This window comes from Chiloscyllium plagiosum, chromosome 17, assembly GCF_004010195.1.
Source record: "Chiloscyllium plagiosum isolate BGI_BamShark_2017 chromosome 17, ASM401019v2, whole genome shotgun sequence".
In the NCBI taxonomy this organism is placed as follows: Eukaryota; Metazoa; Chordata; class Chondrichthyes; order Orectolobiformes; family Hemiscylliidae; genus Chiloscyllium; species Chiloscyllium plagiosum.
In genome coordinates, this window is record NC_057726.1 from 2,219,163 (window position 1) to 2,241,878 (window position 22,716).

General features: G+C 46.2%; 3 protein-coding genes across 5 annotated transcripts in view; 1 reads left to right on the top strand and 2 right to left on the bottom strand.

Moving 5' to 3' along the window:
• LOC122558186 (low-density lipoprotein receptor-related protein 3-like) overlaps positions 1 to 1,480 on the top strand; it is a 19,211-nt gene extending 17,731 nt beyond the window's left edge. The window contains exon 5 of one of the 3 annotated variants that reach the window (XM_043706494.1): positions 1,317 to 1,480. In XM_043706494.1, the coding sequence (XP_043562429.1) occupies positions 1,317 to 1,393 (77 nt within the window). In that variant the 3' untranslated portion in view covers positions 1,394 to 1,480. Of the gene's footprint in view, positions 1 to 154; positions 293 to 1,316 lie in introns of those variants that run through there. The other 2 variants (XM_043706496.1, XM_043706497.1) reach the window with 2 other exon arrangements.
• Positions 1 to 22,716, bottom strand: part of rhpn2 (rhophilin, Rho GTPase binding protein 2) — a 164,359-nt gene that overhangs the window by 130,360 nt on the left and 11,283 nt on the right. The gene's annotated exons all lie outside the window — the stretch shown is intronic.
• Positions 8,453 to 22,716, bottom strand: part of LOC122558187 (asc-type amino acid transporter 1-like) — a 21,335-nt gene continuing 7,071 nt past the window's right edge. The window contains exons 3-8 of the mRNA XM_043706498.1: positions 21,537 to 21,660; positions 15,237 to 15,340; positions 13,506 to 13,602; positions 12,569 to 12,718; positions 11,261 to 11,438; positions 8,453 to 8,696 (exon numbers count right to left, since the gene is read on the bottom strand). Coding sequence (XP_043562433.1) covers positions 8,578 to 8,696; positions 11,261 to 11,438; positions 12,569 to 12,718; positions 13,506 to 13,602; positions 15,237 to 15,340; positions 21,537 to 21,660 — 772 coding nt within the window. The 3' untranslated portion in view covers positions 8,453 to 8,577. The remainder of the gene's footprint in view (positions 8,697 to 11,260; positions 11,439 to 12,568; positions 12,719 to 13,505; positions 13,603 to 15,236; positions 15,341 to 21,536; positions 21,661 to 22,716) is intronic.

A 22,716-nucleotide genomic window follows, 5' to 3' on the forward strand; every position in this document is an offset into this window, starting at 1 on the left:
CGCTGACCCTCCGACAGTGCGGCGCCCCCTCAGTGCTGACCCTCTGACATGTAGTAACTGCATCATCAACTATGGTATCAGTTGGGATTATGTAGATCTGAGTTAGGTGTTTTTGAAATTATATTGTTCTGAACCACAATGTTTCCTTTTACAGATCAGGTTTCCTTTTTTGTTTTAGAGCTTTTGACACCCCCATGACCCGGCTGGAGGCAGACTTTGTGCAACGTGAGGCTCCCCCATCATATGGCCAGCTGATTGCCCAGGGACTCATCCCACCTGTCGATGACTTCCCTGTCTACAACCCAGCTCAGGTAACCCCTCAGCTCAACTAATTGTCAGCTCTTCAGGAAGGAAAGTAAAGCTCAGTGTTGTAGGGAGGGAATTCTAGATCCTGGATCCGAGGAAACTGAAGGTACAGTCAACAAGGCTAGGTGGTGGAGGGGCAAGAGAAAGCTACCAATTCAGTACAAGTGCAGGAGGGTACATTTGAGGAAGTGATGCCTGGGTGGCAGATGGGCTCGAACGGTTACTGGGTCAGTGTGAAGAAGCGCCATTAGCTCCTTGCAGTTGTTGAGAGTGAAGGTGGACGGGATAAGGGCGAGTGCTTTACGAAGATGTTATGTAACGGAAAACTGCATTTGGGCCAATTATTACATTTCAGGGTTATCCTAGAACAGTGAGTACTTTCAACAAGGCGTGGGTCTCCATAATGCTTTCTGTGGTCTCTCCGCATTGGCTGGGAGATGTCTAAACCAGTTGTCCACCATATCTGTTCAAGTTGCATATACCTATGTCATGGAACCCAGAGAATTTATTTTAGTGATGTTGATTGAGAGCCCAGGAGGCTGAATGTCTCAGTTGAAAGACTAAGCTTGTGTGTGAAGCCATGTCAGCGTGGGGATGTAAATCAGAGGTCTATGGAACTGTCCTCCCTGATGGGTCATTACTCCGAATGGAGTGGGACTGTCCTTTGTATGTTCTGAAATCTGCAGGCTTCAGTGTCAATTGAATATGCCAGGCCAGATTCTGTGAAGCTTCTAAGCTGTTTTTCTCTGTTTTCAGGCCTCTGTCCTGCAGAACTTACGCTCAGCTATGAGACGCCAAATTCGTCGCCACGCCACACGCAGGATGTCCTCTCGTGGGCGCCTCAACAGGATTTGGAGCAGGTTCTTCCAGAGACCCAGGGGCTGGGGTCTTATACCTCTGCTCACCCCCACCTCTGCCTCAAATGCTCCATCTTGTCACCTGGATCAGAGTGAGACCGTGCGGAACTGCCAACAAGAGGAGAGCCGACGGAGCTGTGTGCAGCCTCGAGAGGAGCCTGACTCAGAGACGGACACCGAGACCGAGCGGCCAGTTGGTGAAACTTCGCGGATCACAACAGATGCCTTGATGTTAGAAAACTCAGTGCCAAAAGCGTCTTCGTCACCCAGCTCCGATAGTCAGACAGAGCTGCAGACCCCTTGCTTGCTGCACTCTTCAAGCTCTGAGGAGACTTGTAGTGCTGACTTTGACTTTCCTCTCAGGCAATCATCACGAAGCAGCTGTAGCAGAGGTGTGCGTATCCGCGACCCCCTGTCCGGTACTCTGGAGTGGAGCTTTAGCAGCCGCCGACACCGTTTTCGCCCTGGCTCTCGCACTGTGTCCATGAGGTCTGGGGGAGGCAGGGCCAGGAGCTCGATTACAATGAATATAACAGTGCTGGGGAGAAATTACTTCTCAGCGGAGTCCGACCATCCCCAAGATCCCAGGCAGCAGGGTTTCACCTCAGTTCCTCCTACATGCAGGAGTCAGTGCTGCAGTTGCCCAGAATCTGTGATAGAAAGACCATGCTCCCTATCAATGCCTCACCACAAACACATCTGTGCAGAGAGCCCATCCCCAGACCCTTCCTTCCGGAACCCCTTCCGTCAGTCAGACTCCAGGAGTGATGAGCCAGCCCTGCTTGATTGCTAAGAACCATCCCCTTATCTCCACACTGATATTTTCAATGGGGAATGCTTTCTGATATTTTTATTGCTACAGTATTTTTAAAACAGTTGTTTCCCTCTCCAACAACCAAAAAAAAAGGAGAACCACATATCACTGAAGCTGCTTTTGAATGTAATGCGTTATCATGGGGATTGTGCTGGATTCAGCAGCGTGTCCTTAATTGGAACACCAGTTGCATTTACAATCACCTGACATTTGTTGTGTCGTCGATATTATTTAAAGCATTTAGCCATTGTATGGTTTAATACGTGGCTGTAAATGTTGATGAGACTTTGAAATGTCCTATTTATACAGTCAAATCCATCATTCCTGAAGAGTGCCATTGAATCTCAGGAGTTGACATGAATACACAGCAATATGATTCTCACCACTGCAGATGGTACCTTGGTTTCAGTTCTGTAATATCTGCTTCCAGGAAATAGTCGGAGGCTACTTCAGAATCTCCATGCAAAATTCCGGATGACCTCTCACCGTCATAACCATTCTAGACTATTAACAGACAGGTTTGAGGCTGTGATTTGTTGACGGACTGATTATTGCAACAGTCTTTCAGTTTCTATTGAACCCTCTGACTTCTCTGTACACTTTATCTTAAGTTTATCTATCTGTTGCTTTCTGACTCTGTCTTTCTCTGCCTTCCCAATCTGCATCTGTTTCTCTCTAGTTTGTTTCACTGGATTTGCTCCTCCCTGTCCTGTTTCCTCTCTGTCTGGAGTTTAACTGTAGTTTTCTTTCTCTCTTAATTCTCCAAACTCTTCCCTTCTGTCTTTTTGTTCTCTCTCTCTCTCTCTCTCTTTCTCCTCTTGCTGCCTCTCTCTTTCTTTCTTCTCTCCCTTGATACTTATTTTCTTTTTCTCCTCTGTCCCCTCTCTATCTGCACTGTAAATTTCCTCTGTCCAGTGTGGGCCATTGACCACTCTTTATCTGTGGTTTCTCATTGTCACTGTTCAGTTATTTTTGCTTCTTTTCCTTGTGATTATCCTTTGACTCAATGAAAACTTTGGGATAGAGCTGCTAAATGCTAACTGTTCCTGGGTGCAGTACTGGTGGGGACCGGTCTGTCATTGTATAACCAAGCAAAATATCAAATTGCAATCCTGTTTTATGATAGCTTGTACAAGAAGGGTAGCTAGGTTAAAACATGTGATGATGCTGGGGATTAAAATGTGTTCCTCAATGAAAGTGCCCACATGGAAACTGCTCACTGGAATAAGTAATGTGCTGTCTGTGGGAGGGTAGGGATTGGATCAAGATCTATTCTGTCATTGGATTACCAACTTGTACTGTGATTCAGGTCTACTTCCTGATGCTGAAATTTACACAAATGTCCACTGAACATTTCTACCAAAAAGTTAGAGCTGTGTAGGCACATACCTTCACATTAAAATACTTTATCTTCAGTCAAGCTCCTATGAGCAATGTGCCCTGTGGGGTGAATGCATTGTCGTTTGGATTTGAATTATGCAAGAATGTCACCACGTCAAATTGAATTATGAAAACAACTACTGATTGCATGGTTGATTCACTCCATGCAAAGACAAGCTGTGTTTGGAAAGAGCAATTTCATCTAAAAAAAAAAACTGGGTGCAGTCTTGCGAGGGTCCGCTTATTGCTGTACAGCAGCAGTCCTGGTAGGATGTCCCTGTATAACACTGGAGTACAGTACTGGTAGGGACAGGTCTGTCACTGTATAACACTGGGGTACAGTACTGGTGGGGACCGGTCTGTCACTGTATAACACGGGTGCAGTACTGGTGGGGACAGGTCTGTCCCTGTATAGCATTGGGGTACAGTACTCTGTCACTGTATAACACTGGGGTGCAGTACTGGCGGGGACAGGTCTGTCACTGTATAACACTGGGGTACAGTACTGGTGGGGACCGGTCTGTCACTGTATAACACGGGTGCAGTACTGGTGGGGACAGGTCTGTCACTGTATAACACTGGGATACAGTACTGGTGTGGACAGGTCTGTTCCTGTGACACCTGGGTGTAGTACTAGTGGGGACAGATCGGTCCCTGTATAGCATTGGGTACAGTACTGGTAGGGACAGGTCTGTCACTGTATAACACTGGGGTGCAGTACTGGCGGGGACAGGTCTGTCACTGTATAACACTAGGGTGCAGTACTGATGGGGACAGGTCTGTCACTGTATGACACTGGGGTACAGTTCTGGTGGGGACAGGTCTGTCACTGTATAATACTGGGGTGCAGTACTGGTGGGGACTGGTCTGTCGCTGTATAACACTGGGGAACGGTACTGTTGGGGACAGGTCTGTACCTGTGTGACAGTAGGGTACAGTATTGGTGGGGACAGGTGTATCCTTGTATAACATTGGGACAGGTCTGTACCTGTGTGACACTAGGATACAGTACTGGTGGGGACAGGTCTGTCACCGTATAACACTGGGGTGCAGTACTGGTGGGGACAGGTCTGTCCCTGTATAGCACTGGGATGCTGTACTGGTGGGGACAGGTCTGTCCCTGTATAGCATTGGGGTACAGTACTGGTGGGAACAGGTCTGTCACTGTATAACACTGGGGTGCAGTACTGGTGGGGACAGGTCTGTCGCTGTATAATACTGGGGTGCAGTACTGGTGGGGATGGTCTGTCGCTGTATAACACTGGGGAACGGTACTGTTGGGGACAGGTCTGTACCTGTGTGACAGTAGGGTACAGTATTGGTGGGGACAGGTGTATCCTTGTATAACATTGGGACAGGTCTGTACCTGTGTGACAGTAGGGTACAGTATTGGTGGGGACAGGTGTATCCTTGTATAACATTGGGACAGGTCTGTACCTGTGTGACAGTAGGGTACAGTATTGGTGGGGACAGGTGTATCCTTGTATAACATTGGGACAGGTCTGTACCTGTGTGACAGTAGGGTACAGTATTGGTGGGGACAGGTGTATCCTTGTATAACATTGGGACAGGTCTGTACCTGTGTGACAGTAGGGTACAGTATTGGTGGGGACAGGTGTATCCTTGTATAACATTGGGACAGGTCTGTACCTGTGTGACAGTAGGGTACAGTATTGGTGGGGACAGGTGTATCCTTGTATAACATTGGGACAGGTCTGTACCTGTGTGACAGTAGGGTACAGTATTGGTGGGGACAGGTGTATCCTTGTATAACATTGGGACAGGTCTGTACCTGTGTGACACTAGGATACAGTACTGGTGGGGACAGGTCTGTCACCGTATAACACTGGGGTGCAGTACTGGTGGGGACCGGTCTGTCACTGTATGACACTGGGGTACGGTACTGGCGGGGACAGGTCTGTCACTGTATGACACTGGGGTACAGTACTGGTAGGGACAGGTCTGTCACTGTATAACACTGGGGTGCAGTACTGGTGGGGACTGATATGTACCTATATAGCACTGGGATGCAGTACTGGTGGGAACAGGTCTGTCCCTGTATAGCATTGGGGTACAGTACTGGTGGGGTCAGGTCTGTCACTGTATAACACTGGGGTGCAGTACTGGCGGGGACAGGTCTGTCACTGTATAACACTGGTGTGCAGTACTGGTGGGGACCGGTCTGTTCCTGTGACACCTGGGTGCAGTACTGGTGGGGACAGGTCTGTCCCTGTATAGCATTGGGGTACAGTACTGGCGGGGACAGGTCTGTCACTGTATAACACTGGGGTGCAGTACTGGCGGGGACAGGTCTGTCACTGTATAACACTGGGGAACGGTACTGTTGGGGACAGGTCTGTACCTGTGTGACAGTAGGGTACAGTATTGGTGGGGACAGGTGTATCCTTGTATAACATTGGGACAGGTCTGTATCTGTGTGACACTAGGGTACAGTACTGGTGGGGACAGGTCTGTCACCATATAACATTGGGATATAGTATTGGTGGGGACAGGTCTGTCCCTGTATAGCATTGGGGTACAGTACTGGTGGTGACAGGTCTGTTCCTGTATAACACTGGGGTACAGTACTGGTGGTGACAGGTCTGTCCCTGTATAGCATTGGGTTACAGTACTGGTGGTGACAGGTCTGTTCCTGTATAGCATTGGGGTACAGTACTGGTGGTGACAGGTCTGTTCCTGTATAGCACTGGGGTACAGTACTGGTGGTGACAGGTCTGTTCCTGTATAACACTGGGGTACAGTACTGGTGGGGACAGGTCTTTGGCTGTATAACACCGGGGAACAGTACTGGTGAGGACAGGTCTGTCACTGTATAACACTGGGGTGCAGTACTGGTGGGGACAGGTCTGTCCCTGTATAGCATTGGGGTACAGTACTGCTGGGACTGGTCTGTCACCGTATAAGACTGGGGGGCAGTACTGTTGGGGAGAGGTGTGATGCCGTATAACACTGGGGTATAGTACTGGTGTGGACAGATATGTACCTGTATAACACTGGGGTACTGAACTGGTGGGGACAGGTCTGTCACTGTATAACACTGGGGTGCAGTATTGGTGGAGACTGGTCTGTCACTGTGTAAGACTTGGGTATTGTATTGGTGAGGATAGGAGTGTTCCTATATAAAATTAGGGTACTGTTCTGGTGGGTAAGTATGACTCTATTTAATAGTGGGGTGCAGTACTGCTGAAGGCAGTTGTGTGTCTGTATAAGTGTGGCACTCCCTCTGACAGCATGGCATACCCTCTGTAATACACTGCACGTGTCAGGCTGGATCTTGTGCTGCAATCACTGAAATAATACTGGAATCCACAAATATTTCTGTCGTTTTGATGTGGAGACTCCTATTGAGCCTAACTGGTGTCGGAGCAGGGCTAAGGGCTAGCTGTGTGAGTGGCACTTGTGGAGAATGCAGTTATGTTTCACCCTTGGTTGTAAAATCGCGATTTCTCAATTGTTCAATACATGTGGACTTTTCCACTTTACCGGAACTTTTCACAAAAGGAGACATTGTGTGCCTTGAGTGTAACAGGTTCATTAAAACTCATTTTAAAAATCCATGTTGTTATGAGGAAAGGAATAAACTTCAAGAACAAGAATGGAAGCACTTTGAGGAGTCAAATCAAAGGCTGTCCTCAAAGTCATCCTGCTTCATGATTAGTGTCAATACTGCCCACCCCCTGGTGAAAGGAGCTGATGTCTCTGGTTGTTTGGGGTATCAGCATTTCATTCTGATCCTGTTCCTAGTCCTTAGCACAATCAGCAGGGCATAGTGTAAGGATAAGGGCATGAACTGAGGACAGAAGTGTGCCAGTATGACCATGAAGCCTGTTCTTCCTGCCCTTCCAATCCGGTATTTTTTGGGAATTCCTCATAAGCAGAAATTTCCACTCGACGTGATGCTGGGAAGAGCTGGATTCAGGAACACCACTTGTGGCAAAACAACACCAGCTGGCAGCCTCTGGGCTAAATACAGAACAGGGCTGGCACTGCAGCCTTGCTGGATAATCTGGATCACTAGCTCAGAGTGAGTGCAGTTTGCTGGGTTAGAGATAGTTTCCCCCCCCCCAGTGAACAGACTCTGGTTTGCTGGGTCAAGGATAATCCGGGTAGCCAGCTCAAAGTGAGTCTGGGATGCTGGGCGGGTTAGTCCGGATCGCTGGCTCAGAGTGTGTTTGGATCGCTGGGTCAGGGCTAATTTGAATCACTGGCTCAGAGCGAGTCTGGATCGTTGGGTCAGGGATAATCTGGATCACTGGGTCAGGGTTAGTCTGGATCACTGGCTCAGAGTGAATCTGGTTCGCTGGGTCAGGGAAAAGCTCAGATTAGCAGCTCAGAGTGAGTCCTGATCACCAGGTCAGGGATAGTCTGGATTGCTGGGTCAGGGATAATCTGGATTGCTGGGTCAAGGATAATCCAGATTGCTGGGTCAAGGATAATCCAGATCGCCGGCTCAGAATGAGTCAGATCACTGGGTCAGGGATAGGCCAGATAATTGGATCAGGGATAATCCGGATTGCTTCGTCAGAGCTAATGCAGATTACTAGATGAGGACAGACCTGGATCACTCAGTCAGAGTTTATCTGCATTACTGGGTCAGAGCTAATCTGGATTATTGGATCGGGGGCTAATCTGGATTACTTGGGTCAGGGCTAGTAGTGTGAGAGCTCCCACGATGAGAGACCACAGAGGTGGAGATGATATAGAATAAACAGCCACGAGCACTGGAGTGTTTAGAGGGTCAGGGGAAGTTGGGGGTAGAGACTGGGATACATGGACAATTAACATAGTTAATTAACAGTGCACCAAGTTTGTATATTCCTGGTTACTGACACTGGAAAGGTAGCTGAGTTTGAACTGAATTGGCTACTCCATAACGTGAACAGTGATTGAAGCTCAGATCAGGTCCTTCACTCAGGCAGAGGGCAGATTGTATTGATCTCAATCACAGTCTGTCGGATCTGCTACATGTGGGCTCAGATGCTCCAGCTTTCTTCAGGTGGTTAGATAGACTTTCCATAAGATCTACTGAACTCTATCACTTTATCCAAAACAGAAAATATCAGAACTTCTCCCTTTGCCAGTCATTTTTTTTTCTTTTTGTTTTTTTTGGCAAAACCTTTCCCACTCTCCTCGTTGGTCACAGCTTGGTGAACAACTGGTTGGTTACGGTTCGGAGGCACAGTCAAAGCTCAGGGTGAGCTACACATTCCGGCATTTTCTGTTTGTGTTCAAGGTGGGAGGCTGGCCATTCTCTTCTGGAGTCTCCTCTTGTGGGAAAACCACAAAACAGAATTTCTGTCCATAATGCGTAACAGATTCTGAAAGAGAAGAGGACATCAGCTGGGTGGCTGTATAGTAAACAGGAACAGTTCCATATTCTCCTGCCCAGAGAAACTACCTCTCCGTATCCGCCATGAGACTTCTACACATCTCGGAGGTTTTCTAAATTCTACCTCTCGTTAAAGGATAGCCCTCACTATCTCTGGAAGCAGTGGAGCAACCTGTACAGCACTCCTCAAAGACCAAACTTTGAGGACTGAAACTGCACAGAGTTTTCCAGGCATGGTCTATACAAAATCCTGCTTAGTTATAGCACAACTCCTCAGAATAAAAGTTAACTGTGTTCAAGGTCATGGGTGGACTCAGGAAGAACTGGGAGGCTGACCATTTCTCATCAGCATGGGTCAAATATCAGATTGAGTTGGACCACAGCTTTTGTAGAAATCTTCCATTATTTCCCCATTCCCCAAATGAAGGATTTGGTTTGGGTGGGTAGGGAATCCAGATTATCTGATGGGGACTAATGCAGTACAATGGGCTGGGGAAGGGCAGCGCTACCTTCCCATTCCAACCAGGTTATTCAGGAATGAAACCAAAGCACTTCTTCACTCACTAATACAAGGGGCAACAGGAAATCTCTCAGTTCCACAAGCCTTTTTCCCTCATTGAATTAGATTGTAGTAGCTATGCACCTTCCTGACTTGCCTTAGCTCCATTTCCCTTATTCTATAAAAATCAGTCAAAAAGAAGAGAAAAACACTGTGGATGCTGGAAATCTGCAATAAAAACATGAAAAGGAGAAATCTATCAATCTCAGTCTCAAAATTTCAATTAAATTCAGCCCTTCCTATCAGTGGATCCTTAAATTCCTTTCTCTCACCTATTTAGCAGCTTCCCCCTAAATACAATGTGTACTTATCCCCTCAACAACTCCCTGTTCTCTCTGTGTTTCTCTTGAATTCCTGATTGGAAATATTACTGACTATTGCACATTTATATATTTATGGTTCTAGTACTGGTTGCAAGTGGAAACATCCTATCTACGTCTACATCACAAAACTCTTCATCATCATAAAGACATTTATGAAATCATCTCTCATTTCCAGAAGAAAAGAGCCTATATGTTGAATTGAAAGGAGGAAAAATCATTCCTGACAGGTAGAGCCCCTCAGTTCTGCTATCATTCACAGTTTTTATTGCACCTGTTTCAAGTTCATTCATGGGACATGGGTGTCTCTGGTTAGACTAGTCATTATTGCCCAGAAGGCAGATGCCTTCCCTAAAAGGACATTAGTGAACCAGTTGGCTGCCATTAGAAAAGCTTTTATTTTGAGAATTTTATTGATTTTAAATTTCCACGGTGGGGGCCTTAGTCTACACCTCTGGGTTACCAGCCCAGTGACATTACCATTACTCCACTGCCATTGTATTCAGGGCTGGTCATACTATACAAACCAGGTCATAGTTTCAAACTGATTAAGGATTGGTTATAAAAAGAGAATGGAGAATAGGGTAGGGCAGTTGACGTGGTATACTTGGACTTCAGTAAAGCCTTTGAAAATGCAGAGGCATGGAATTGAGGGTGATTTAGCAGTCTGGATTAGAAACTGGCTTTCTGGAAGAAAGCAGCAAATGGTGGTTGATGGAAAATATTCAGCCTGGAGTTCAGTTACTAGTGGTGTTCCACAAGGATCTGTTTTGGGACCACTGCTGTTTGTCATTTTTATAAATGACTTAGACGCAGGCATAGGTGGATGGATTAGTAAATTTGCAGATGACACTAAAGTCGGTGGAGAAGTGGACAGTGTGGAAGAATGTTACAGGTTGCAGGGGGACTAGAATAAAGGAAAGGTGCAGAGGAGATTTACCAGGATGTTGCCTGGTCTGGAGGGAAGGTCGTATGAGGAAAGGCTGAGAGACTTGGGTCTGTTCTCATTGAAAAGAAGAAGGCTAAGTGGGGATTTGATAGAGACATAAAAGATGATCAGAGGATTAGATATGGTGGACAGTGAGAGTCTTTTTCCTAGGATGCTGACGTCAGCGTGTATGAGGAGGCATAACTACAAATTGAGAGGTGATAGATTTAAGACAGATGTCAGAGGCAGGTTCTTTACTCAGAGAGTGGTAAGGGCGTGGAATGTCCTACCTGCCAATGTAGTTAACTCAGCCACAGTAGGGAGATTTAAACAATCCTTAGATAAGCACATGGATGATTTTGGGATAGTGTAGGGGGACGAGCTGAGAAAAGTCCACAGGTCGGCGCAATATCGAGGGCCGAAGGGCCTGTTCTGCGCTGTATTGTTCTATGTTCTAATATGAACAAAAAGGTCATTTACATGTTTGTGGGTGTAATGAGTGAGGTCACATCAAGGATCAGTGCTAGGACCTCTGTGCTGTTGTAGTCCGGGTGTGAACTAAAGCCAGACTGATCCCTGCACCTGGGAAATGCTTTTTACTTAACATGAAGTATTCTCACCCAAGCTGATTTAAAGCCTTTCTGCCACTGATAACATATACCATAATTTCTCACACTCTTCAGTTTTACCAACATCTACAAATTGACTAAGATTCCAGTTCACATAATTTCCTGTTCCAGTCTCACCAATCACATCATTGAAATACTTTGGCTTCTTGCTCCATTGGATTCCAAGCAGATAAACGGGAACGCCGGTCAATATGATGATGAGGGCAGTGCCACACACCACAGGCTCAGAGTAGAAACTGAAGACCAACAGGAAGGCCCAAAACAGCAGGTAAGCAACTGGGAACAGAAGGTTTACCTACAGCAAGAAGAACACAGACTGAAATCCGGGCCACTACAGCTTAACAGAGCGAGAGAGCTTCGTGGAGTCAGGCGATAATATGTTTACACAGCGCTGGCCCAAGATACACTTTGGTATTGAGCCATATCAGGAGGTGTTAGGGCAGGACCTAGAAAGGAGATACTATGGGTTTTAAGGGAAAGGATGAGGAACTAGGAAGGAACTGCAGAGCTCAGAACCTCACACACTTTGGGGTGGGACAGTAGAGACTGGGCATGTTCAAGAATTAGACAAGTTCAGAGAATTCAGGAATTGGTGAGGCTGGAGGAGGTAACAGATGGAGAGGGTTAGGTCCATGTTTACAGTGTTAAACTCCAGATGTTGCTACACTGCAGGGTGACTGTAGCTCTGTGGGTGAACAAAACTGAAAGAGTTCAAATACAGGATCGGAACATGTTGGACAAGCTTAAGTGTATGGGATTAGTTTGGGGATTGATACAGAGCTATGAGAAGGAACAGGGCAGTGGGATTAGTTCAGGATTTGATGCTGGGCTGGGGGAAAGAATAGGGCAGTGGGATTAAGTTTGGAATTTGATACAGGACTATGGGGAGCAATTGTGGATTTCTGGTATGTAGAGGGATCTAGGTGTCCTGGTGTGTGAATCAGGTTGAATGTCAGCACAGGATAGGAATGTGCAGTTATCAGATCAGTTGTGATCGTATTGAATGGGTGCAGCATGTGGGCCTACTCCTGCTCTTTAGTTTATGTGTTTGTGAGTGTTAGCTACACAGTGAGGCACGGAGCCAACACCAGCAGTAGATCCAAACTTTCATGGAGAATTGTCTTCACTCAGATTTTCCTCTTTGATCAGTTAGTCCCTGGGCAACTTACACAGGATGGGCTGAATGGTCTCAGTTGTGCTGTGGCTGGAGCTGGGCTGAACAGGTAGGTTGGCAGGTTTAGTGTGTTGGAAAAGAATATGTTAGAAACTGTCACTGAGGCAGGAGACACAATTCTGATCCAGTGCGATACTGGGAGATGACAGAGAGAGACAGGGTGGGGGGCAGAACGATGAGAGAGAAAGAAAAATGAATGAGAATCAAGAGGTGTGAAGTAGAAAATACCAGAGCACATGTCCCTCACCTACCTTAATGGGTCGAGAAATGTTGGGCTTTCTCCAGCGAAGGATGAGGAGTGCAGTCACAGTAACCCCATAACACAAATAGTTAATGAACACCACGTAATTGATGAGAGTATAAATATCCGCAATGATCAGCATCAACAAGGAAGTGGCACACTATAGGGTTAATCAGAGAAACAATGTGAACACCAGAGACAGACTATACACTATAGACCCAGTCCTTTAGCACTGACCCTCCAACAGCGCGGCACTCCCTCAGTACTCACCCTCCGACAGCGCAACACTCCCTCAGTACTCACCCTTCGACAGCGCAGCAATCCCATAACACTGACCCTCTGACAGTGCCATGCTCCCTTAGTATTGACCCTCCTACAGTGCGGCGCTCCTCAAGCACTGACAGTGCGGCACTGCCTCAGCACTGACCCTCCAACAGCGCGGCACTCCCTCAGTATTCACCCTCCGACAGCGCGACACTCCCTCAGTACTCACCCTTCGACAGCGCGGCACTCCCATAGCACTGACCTTCTGACAGTGCCATGCTCCCTTAGTATTGACCCTCCAACAGTGTGGCGCTCCCCCAGCACTGAGCCTCCTACACTGCGGCACTGCCTCAGCACTGACCCTCCTACATTGCAGTGTTCCAACAGTGCAGCCCTCCTTCAGTACTGACCCTCCAACAGTGCGGCACTCCCTCAGCACTGACCCTCTGACAGTGCGGTGCTGTGTCAGTGTTAGTGTATTTGCCTGAATTATCAGCTTGTGTCAGTCTTTCGATCGCAATCCTTGACTCTGAGCAAACAGCACGACATACTGACCCACACCTGAAAGTTTGCTTGTGATCTGAGGGTGCTGTGGGTTATTGTGTTTGTCAGCTTGAGTCTGACAGGGTTTGGGTACAGTTGGAGGTTTAGATTTGCCTGTTGCTGAGGAACATGATCCTTACGGAGCAGAGAAGAGCTGGGATGGGAGTGCAGCGTTTCATGTGAATCATTGCCAGCAGGCTTGGTAAGTGACCCTCACGGGCTCCTGCGTAACACAGTCTGAAAAACAAAACCCCAGTGAAACACAGCCTGTATCAGGACAGGAATAGTACCGGGTTAGATACAGAGTAAAGCTCCCTCTACACTGTCCCCTATCAAACACTCCCAGGAAAGGAATTGTACAGGGTTAAATACACACAAAAGTATCCTCTACACTGTCCCCATCGAACACTCCCAAGACGCTTATGAAAGATATAAAGTAGCCTGCTTGATTGGCACCACATCCACAGGCATCCACTCCCTCCACACTCAATAGCAGCGGTGTGTGTTATCTACAAGATGCACTGCAGAAATTCATCAAAGATCCTCAGACAGCACCTTCCAAACGCACCACCACTTTAAGTCAAAAAGTGTGGTGCTGGAAAAGCATCCAAAGAGCAGGAGAGTCAATGTTTCAAGCATAAGCACTTCACTATAACTACCTGAATTCTGAAATATTGATAATTGTATATAAAAAGCAGCAAGTTAGGATTCAGGGCTAAGTACAAGAATAAGGAAGTCGGGCAACGCTTATACAGGATGATGGAGAGAGCACACCTGGAATACTGTGTGCAGTTTCCATATTGAAGGGATGATTGGAGGGGAGATGGTGAAGCTTCTGGTCTGTAGAAGAGGGAGGAGTGATCTCATTGAGACCTGCAAGGTTCTGACAGGGTTTAAAGGTCAGGACTGAGTGGCTCAGTGTATCCAGGAGGTCCCAGATATTGGGCTGATCATTAAGGAGGAGAGCTGTCTTCCCTCAGAGCAGCGTGAATGTTTGGAATGCTCTGTCCCAGGCAGTTGTGGATGCTGCATCACTGAATATCTTTAAGGCTGTGGGAATGGGAAAGTGGAACTGAAGGTTCAGATCAGCCTGGATTGTACTGAGAGGAGAAGTGATGGCCTAGGGGTATTATCTCTAAGCTATGAACCCAGCAACTTGCTAATGTTCAGGGAACCTGGCTTCAATTCAATAAATATCTAGAATTAAGAGTCGAATGATGACCATGAATCCATTGCCGAGTATTAGGAAAAGCCCACCTGGTTCACTGATCTCCTTTAGGGAAGGAAACTGCCCCCACTACCTGGTATGGCTGATGTGTGGTTCCACAGCCACATCAAATGGGGTTGGCTCTTAACTGTAAGGGGATGGACAATAAATGCTGGCCTGATTATTGATGCCCAGCTCCTGTGAATTAACAAAATAAAATGGTGGAGCAGACTCTATGAGCCAAATGCCTTATTCCTGCTCCTCTTTGCTCTGTGTAGGAAGGTGGAGGTAGTGACTGTGGAGGGGCGATTATACATGGTAACCCTGTTCTGAGCTGCCATTGAGCTGGCCAAGTTGGATGTAATCCAGGAGATCATGTCACCTGACCACCTTGTTCCTATTCTCCTGCCATTGGTCTATTCTCATACTGCCCAGTGTTCAACCAGCCACTGTCACTGAATTGGATGATGAGAAGTTTGTATTTTGCCCATCAAATGGATTGTCTTTGTCAGGATGTGAAAGCTCAGCGGCACAGACTCCTCAGTAACCCACAGCACCATTCCCCCTCAGCACCCTCATCCCAGTAACCAGCCAGAAACTCCGCTTCAGAACAGGCCTGGGCTTGGGAACCCAGGAGCCAGCACCGGGTCCGGACTGGAGAGACCTGGAGGAGGTGAATAGGTATCCGTTGATCCCTCCAAACGTTGACAGAGCAACAGAGAATGGCATGATCCACGGCATCGATCCCAACAGTTTCTCACCAAAGGTCTGGCAGAACAAAAAGAAGGTTTATATAGCAACTTTCACAGCCCCAGGGATGTCCCAGAATGTATCACAACCAATTGAATAGTTTGTTGAAATGTAACCATTGAGAAAGAAAACTATTGCTGCACACTTTGTAAAGAAGGTCCCTGACCCTCTTGGCAAGCATTGTGCCAAGGACTGTTTGTATAAGCATCGAAGCTTAGGTTGCACATAGAACATAGTGGGCGGCACAGTGGTTAGCACTGCTGCCTCACAGCACTAGAGACCTTGGTTCAATTCCCACCTCAGGCAACTGACTGTGTGGAGTTTGCACGTTCTGCGTGGGTTTCCTCCGGGTGCTCTAGTTTCCTCCCACTGTAGAGTTAGGTGAAGGGGTAAATGTAGGGGAATGGGTCTAGGTGGGTTGTGCGTTGGAGGGTCGGTGTGCACTTGTTGGGCCGAAGGGCCTGTTTCCACACTGTAAGTAATCTAATCTAAAAAAAAAACATTCCAGCATTCGGCTCTCGATGTTGCACTGACCTGTGAAACCAATCTGAAGCCCATCTAACCCACACTATTCCATTCTCGTCTATATGCCCATCCAATGACCATTTAAATGCCATTAAAGCCGGTGAGTCTACTCCTGTTGCAGGCAGTGCCTTCCCCAGCCCTACTACTCTCTGAGTAAAGAAACTACCTCTGACATCTGTCCTATATCTATCACTCCTCAATTTAAAGCTTTCTCTCCTCATGCTAGTCATCACTATCCGAGGTTAAAAGGCTCTCACTGTCCAACCTATTGTATATGTCTCAATTAAGTCGCCTCTCAACTTTCTTCTCTCTAATGAAAACAGCCTCAAGTCCCTCAGCGTTTCCTTGTAAGACCTTCCCTCCATACCAGGCAGCGTCCTAGTAAGTCTCCTTATAACCCTTTCCAGAGCTTCCACATCCTTCCTATAACGAGGTGACCAGAACTGTATGCAACACGCCAAGTGTGACCGCACCAGAGCTTTATACAGCTGCAGCGTGATCTCATGGCTCTGAAACTCAATCCCTCTACCAATAAAGGCTAACACCCTTCCTGAAGAAGGGCTCAGGCCCGAAACGTCGATTCTCCTGCTCCTTGGATGCTGCCTGACCTGCTGCGCTTTTCCAGCAATACATTTTCAGCTCTGATCTCCAGCATCTGCAGTCCTCACTTTCTCCTAACACACCATATGCCTTATTAACAACCCTATCAGCCTGGTTGGCAACTTTCAAGGATTTATGTACTCAGACACCAAGATCTCTCTGCTCATCTACACTACCAAGAATTTTACCATTAGCCCAGTACTCTGCATTCCTGTGAAAGTGAATCACCTCATACTTTTCTGCATTAAACTCCATTTGTCACCTCTCAGCCCATCTCTGCATCTTATCTATGTCCCTCTGTAACTTACAATAACCTTCATCACTACCCACAACTCCACCAACCTTACTGTCATCTGCAAATTTACTAACCCATCCTTCTACGCCCTCATTCAGGTCATTTATAAAAATGACAAACAGCAGTGACCCCAAAACCAATCCTTGTGGTACACCACTAGTAACTGAACTCCAGGATGAACATTTCCCATCAACCACCACCCTCTGTCTTCTTTCAGCTAGGCAATTTCTGATCCAAACTGCTAAATCACCCTCAATCCCATTCCTCCATATTTTGTGCAATAGCCTACCATGGGGAACCTTATCAAACGCCTTGCTGAAATCTATCTACATTACATCAACCACTTACCCTCATCCACCTGTTTGGTCACCATCTCAAAGAACTCAATAAGGTTTGTGAGGCACGATCTAACCTTCACAAAACCGTGCTGACTATCCCTAATCAACTTATTCCTCTCTAAATGATTATAAATCCTCTCACTTACAACCCTTTCCAAAACTTTATCCACAACCGAATTAAGGCTCACAGGTCTATAATTACCAGGGTTGTCTCTACTCTCCTTGAGCAAGGGAACATTTGCTATCCTCCAGTCCCCTGGTACTATTCCTGTAGACAATGACAACACAAAGATCAAAGCTAAAGGCTTTGAAATCTCCTCCCTGGCAGATGGATTGGAGCCCGAGGCTGTATAGATGGAGCTTTGGTTGGCACAAGACGTTGATTGGTCTGTGGAATAGTGACTAGTTATTAATGGCAAGGCGTTCTGCCTGCCGACAACCATTTGATTGGTTCTCACGTATCTGATAGCTTGGGTACAGGAACAAGATCTCCACCAGCACAGGAACTGCCTCTCTCTTTGTAGCAAATGCCACTTTAAATCTGAGGAAACCCAGTTAATCCCTCTTTCAACTGCTGCTGCAAGCTGTGGCTTTTAATTGATAAATCAGAAACCTTCTGTGAGTGAGCCACCCTGTGCCTCCTACAAACCAGTGAAAGTATTCAGAAAAATAAAAAAAAAGAACAATCAATAATAACCAGCTCAGCGGCTGTTGAGAACAAAGTTTCCTGAAGTGATTTCTCATGTACTGCCTGTCAGTGTTTTTTTAACCCTGTCTATGTTTATCTGAGTGTGTGTAAGGGAGAGTCTATAAAGGAGTTACAATTTGATTTGTAGTGTTCTATGCTGATGGGTTATAACTGTTTACCTTTAGCTAGAATCTAATTACTCATAGAATCATAGAATCCCTACAGAGTGGAAACAGACTATTTGGCCCATCAAGTCTGTGCTATCCCAGACCTACCCCACTAAACTATCACTGAAACACCGCATTTTCCATGGCCAATCCACCTAACCTGCAGATCTTTGGATTGTGGGAGGAAACGCACACAGACACGGGGAGAATATGCATACAGAATTGGCTGGCTCATAGAAGACAGAGGGTGGTGGTAGATACAAAGTATTCAGCCTGGAGCTCGGTGACTAGTGCTGTTCCTCAGGGCTCTGTTCTGGGACCTCTGCTCTTTGTGACTTTTATAAATGACTTGGATGAGGAAGTGGGAGGGTGGGTTAGTGAGTTTGCCGATGACACGAAGGTTGGTGGAGTTGTGCATAGTGTGGAGGGCTGTTGTACGTTGCAACTGGATATTGACAGGGTGCAGAGCTGGACTGAGAAGTGGCAGATGGAGTTTAACCTGGAAAAGTGTGAAGTGATTCATTTTGGAAGGTTATATTTGAATGCAGAATACAGGATAAAGGCAGGATTCCTGGCAGTGTGGAGGAACAGAGGGATCTTGGGGTCCATGTCCATAGATCCCTTAAAGTTGCCACCCGGGTTGATAGGGTTGTTAAGGAGGCATATGGTGTGTTGGCTTTCATTAGCAGGGGAATTGAGTTTAAGAGCCACAAGTTTATGCTGCAGATCTATAGAGCCCTGGTTAGACCACACTTGGAATATTGTGTCCAGTTCTGGTCGCCTCATGATAGGAAGGATGTGGAATCTTTAGAGAGGGTGCAGAGGAGATTTACCAGGATGTTGCCTGGACTGGAGGGCATGTCTTATGAAGCAAACTTGAGGGAGCTAGGGCTTTCTCACTGGAACAAAAAAGGATGAGAGGTGACTTGATAGAGGTGTACAAGATGATGAGGCATAGATGCAGTGAATAGTCAGAGACTTTTTCCCAGGGCAGAAATGTCTATCATGAGGGAGCATAATTTTTAAGGTGATTAGAGGAAGGTTTAGGCGAGATGTCAGAGGTGGGTTCTTTACACAGAGGGTGGTGGGCGCCTGGAATGCACTGCCAGCGGTGGTAGTAGAGTCAGAGATATTTAAGTGACTCTTGGATAGCGCATGGAAGTTAGTGTAATGAGTCTGATCTTAGAGTAGGATAGAAGGTCGGCACAACATCGAGGGTCGAAGGGCCCGTACTGCGCTGTATTGTTCTATGTTCCACAGATAGTTGCCCCAGGGTGGGATCGAACCTGGGTCTCTGGCACTGTGAGGCATCAGTGCTCACAACTGAGCCACTGTGCTACCCCTACTATCTAAAAAATAATGATTCTTATTCAGTACAGAAACTTGGTCTCTGCTTTCTGTCATGTTGGATCTGAAAATTAGGTAAATTGGGAAATTTAAAAATCATTAACTTTGTATAGACTAAAATGCACCAGTACGACCACTTGCAGGGCCACACTTCACTCTTGTTAATTCTTAATAAATAACTTCAGAATTTTAGCACATGTAATTTGTGTCCATGATGGTATCGTGTATGTTTGTGACAACTCCAGGAATAGTGAAACTTGATTACCAGGGCACTAGCACAGTGATATGTCACAAAGTTTGGAGCTCTCCACGGTAGGATTTGAAACAGAGGCAACAAGAATTTGGCTGGGGTTTTGGTAAACGTCAGGTGAAGGGAACAGCAGGTTCAGACATGCTACTGGAACTAGCAAAGCATTTCCTGCAGGTGGCAAAGTTGTCCCTGATCATCTTCAATGGTCTTTTAAAACCAGATGGATTAACTTGGTTAGTATAGCCAGAAAGATAGAGATAATTGAGGTATTAAAGTGACATTTGTGTTTAAAAGAAATCCAAAAGTAGTCAAGCACTTTAGAGAGTGAAACTTTAAGGTCAGGTGATATTTAATTGATATTAAAGTTCTTGAACTTTAATTGATATTAAAGTTCTTGAACTTGAGCAATGGAACACCAAAGGGAAGAAATAGAGAAGGAAAGAGCAGACAAAGTTCAAGAGGAATAGAAACAGAAAAAATGGAAATGAGAAAATTAGAATCAGGAAAACAAGGGAGGACTGAAGTGAGGGAAGCTGAGTTTAAGCTTAAATGATGGAATTGAAACAGGAGATGTGAAATGCTGATGCAGTAGAAGGTGAGTTGTCATTTCCAACCCAGCCAGAGGACCTTTCAGCTTGTACAGGCTCTACCGAAATTGGAGCAAAGGATGTGGAGATATTCTTCATGTCATTTGAGAAAATTGTTTGGCAAATGAATGTGGCAAATGAGGAGTGGACATTGCTGTTGTAGAGCAAGTTGACAGGTAAAGCACAGGATATTTATGCTGCACCGTCTGAGGAGATTTCTTGGGATTATGACATAGCGAAGAAATCTATACTGCCTGTATATCAGTCAGTGACTAGGGCGTATACATAACGTTTCCAGAATTTAAGGAAACAGCCAAGTAAACGTACATTAAAGTCAGAACAAAGTTAAACAAAGTAATTTTGAGAGGTGGATAAGAAGCTGATTGCACACATGAAGCTGTCAGTGAGATAATTCTCTCAGAGGAACTTAAAAATTCACTACTTTCCGTGTTAAGGAGCCGTGCTGAGGATCAGAGAGTTCTAGCTGCAAGTCAGGCAGCTACAATGGTGCTCCTTTCCTGATGTTTTGTTTCTTTGTGTTTCAATGCTAATGAACAACACTGAAAGCTCTGACTTCACCTGTCTTGTTAGCAGTGTTTGGAAATTTTCTTCCTCACACACTCATCCAATTCCTTAAATCCAGTCCTTGTGTCATTACCCAGTGGGAATAGCATCTTTTTGTCTCCCCTATCCAAACCTCTCATTCTCTTGTACACCGCTATCCGATCTCCCTCCAACCTCCTGTGTTCCAGGGAGAGTAACCCCAGCTTCTCTAAACAAACCCTCTCACTAAAACCCCTCAGCCCTGGATCCATTCTGATAAATCTCCTCTGCACCATCTCAAGGAGATTCACAGCCTTCCTAAAGTCCAGCAATCTCAACTGGGTGCAATGTTCCAACTGGGACCTAACCAGAGATTTAGAAAGGTGCAGGGTGATGGTGGAAATTTAACTGGCGCCAGGAATCCAGGACATGAGTTCAAATCCAAGCACAGCAGCTGAGGCCATTTCGATTCAATGGATAAATATGGTATTGAAAGCTAGTCTTTCAGTAACAGTGATTATTCAGTGACTAATTGCCTGATATCCCTCTGGGTCAAAATGCCCTTTCGGGAAGGCAATGTATTTCCTGACCTGGTCTGGCCCACATGTGAGCACAGACCCACAGCAATGTGGCTGACATTGTGCGGCCTCTAACTGGTCCAACAGTTAACAAATCAGGGAAGGGTAATAAATTTCCTTTGCAAGGTGCTCTCTGATTGGCTGCAGGGTGTGGGTAGACCTGAAATCACCAATCCTTCTGATAATAAATGGAACTTGAGGAGCTCCTCACGATCAAGAGGGAAATCCTTGCTCTGTCCTCACTTGGTAACCTTGTGGGAAATCCCCAGAAAACTCAAATAGTTGGCTCCACTTACCACAGCGACAGCTCCAGAGTGCAGCAACTCCTGGGGGCTCATCGCTGTGACATACGCCACATTGGAGAACACATACACAAAGGTCACCAGGGGGATGGAGATGAAGATGGCCCGAGGAATATTCCTAAAAAGAAGAATGGAAAACAGTTCAGGATTACAACATCTGGAACATCAGGAACCCAGTTCAGGATTACAACATCTGGAACATCAGGAACCCAGTTCAGGATCACAACATCTGGAACATCAGGAATCCAGAATGTGGCTTCAGCAGGTTTCGGACAGTCTCAGTGAGCGGGTGAGAACATCGAAAAATCCAGCACTGAACAGGCCCTTCGGCCCTCGATATTGCACCGACCTGTGAACTATTCTCAGCTCGTCCCCCTACACTATCCCATCATCATCCATGTGCTTATCTAATGATTGTTTAAATCTCCCTAATGTGACTGCGTTAACTACATTGGCAGGTAGGGCATTCCACGCCCTTACCACTCTCTGCGTAAAGAACCTGCCTCTGACATCTGTCTTAAATCTATCACCCCTCAATTTGTAGTTATGCCCCTTGTACAATCTGATGTCATCATCCTAGGATAAAGACTTTCACTGTATTCCCTATCTAATCCTCTGATCATCTTGTATGTCTCTATCAAATCCCCTCTTAGCCTTCTTCTTTCCAGTGAGAACAGACCCAAGTCTCTCAGCCTTTCCTCATAAAACCTTCCCTCCAGACCAGGCGACATCCTGATAAATCTCCTCTACACCTTTTTCAATGCTTCCACATCCTTCCTGTAATGGGGCGACCAGAACTGTACACAATATTCCCATCCGGACCAGGGGACTTGTTTTGCATAACTGCAGCATGATATTGCGGTTCCGGAACTCAATCCCTCTACCACTGAAACCTAACACACTGTATGTCTTTTTAACAGCACTATCCACCTGGGTGGCAACTTTCAGGGATCTATGCACCTTGACTCCAAGATCCCTCTGCACATCCACACTACCAAGAATCTTTCCATTGACCCAGTACTCTGCCTTCCTGTTATTCTTCCCAAAGTGCATCACCTTACATTTAGTTGCATTGAACTCCATTTGCCACCTCTCAGCCCAATTCTGCAGTTTATTCTAGTCCCCCTGCAACCTGTAACATTTTTCCACACTGTCCACTACTCCACCGACTTTA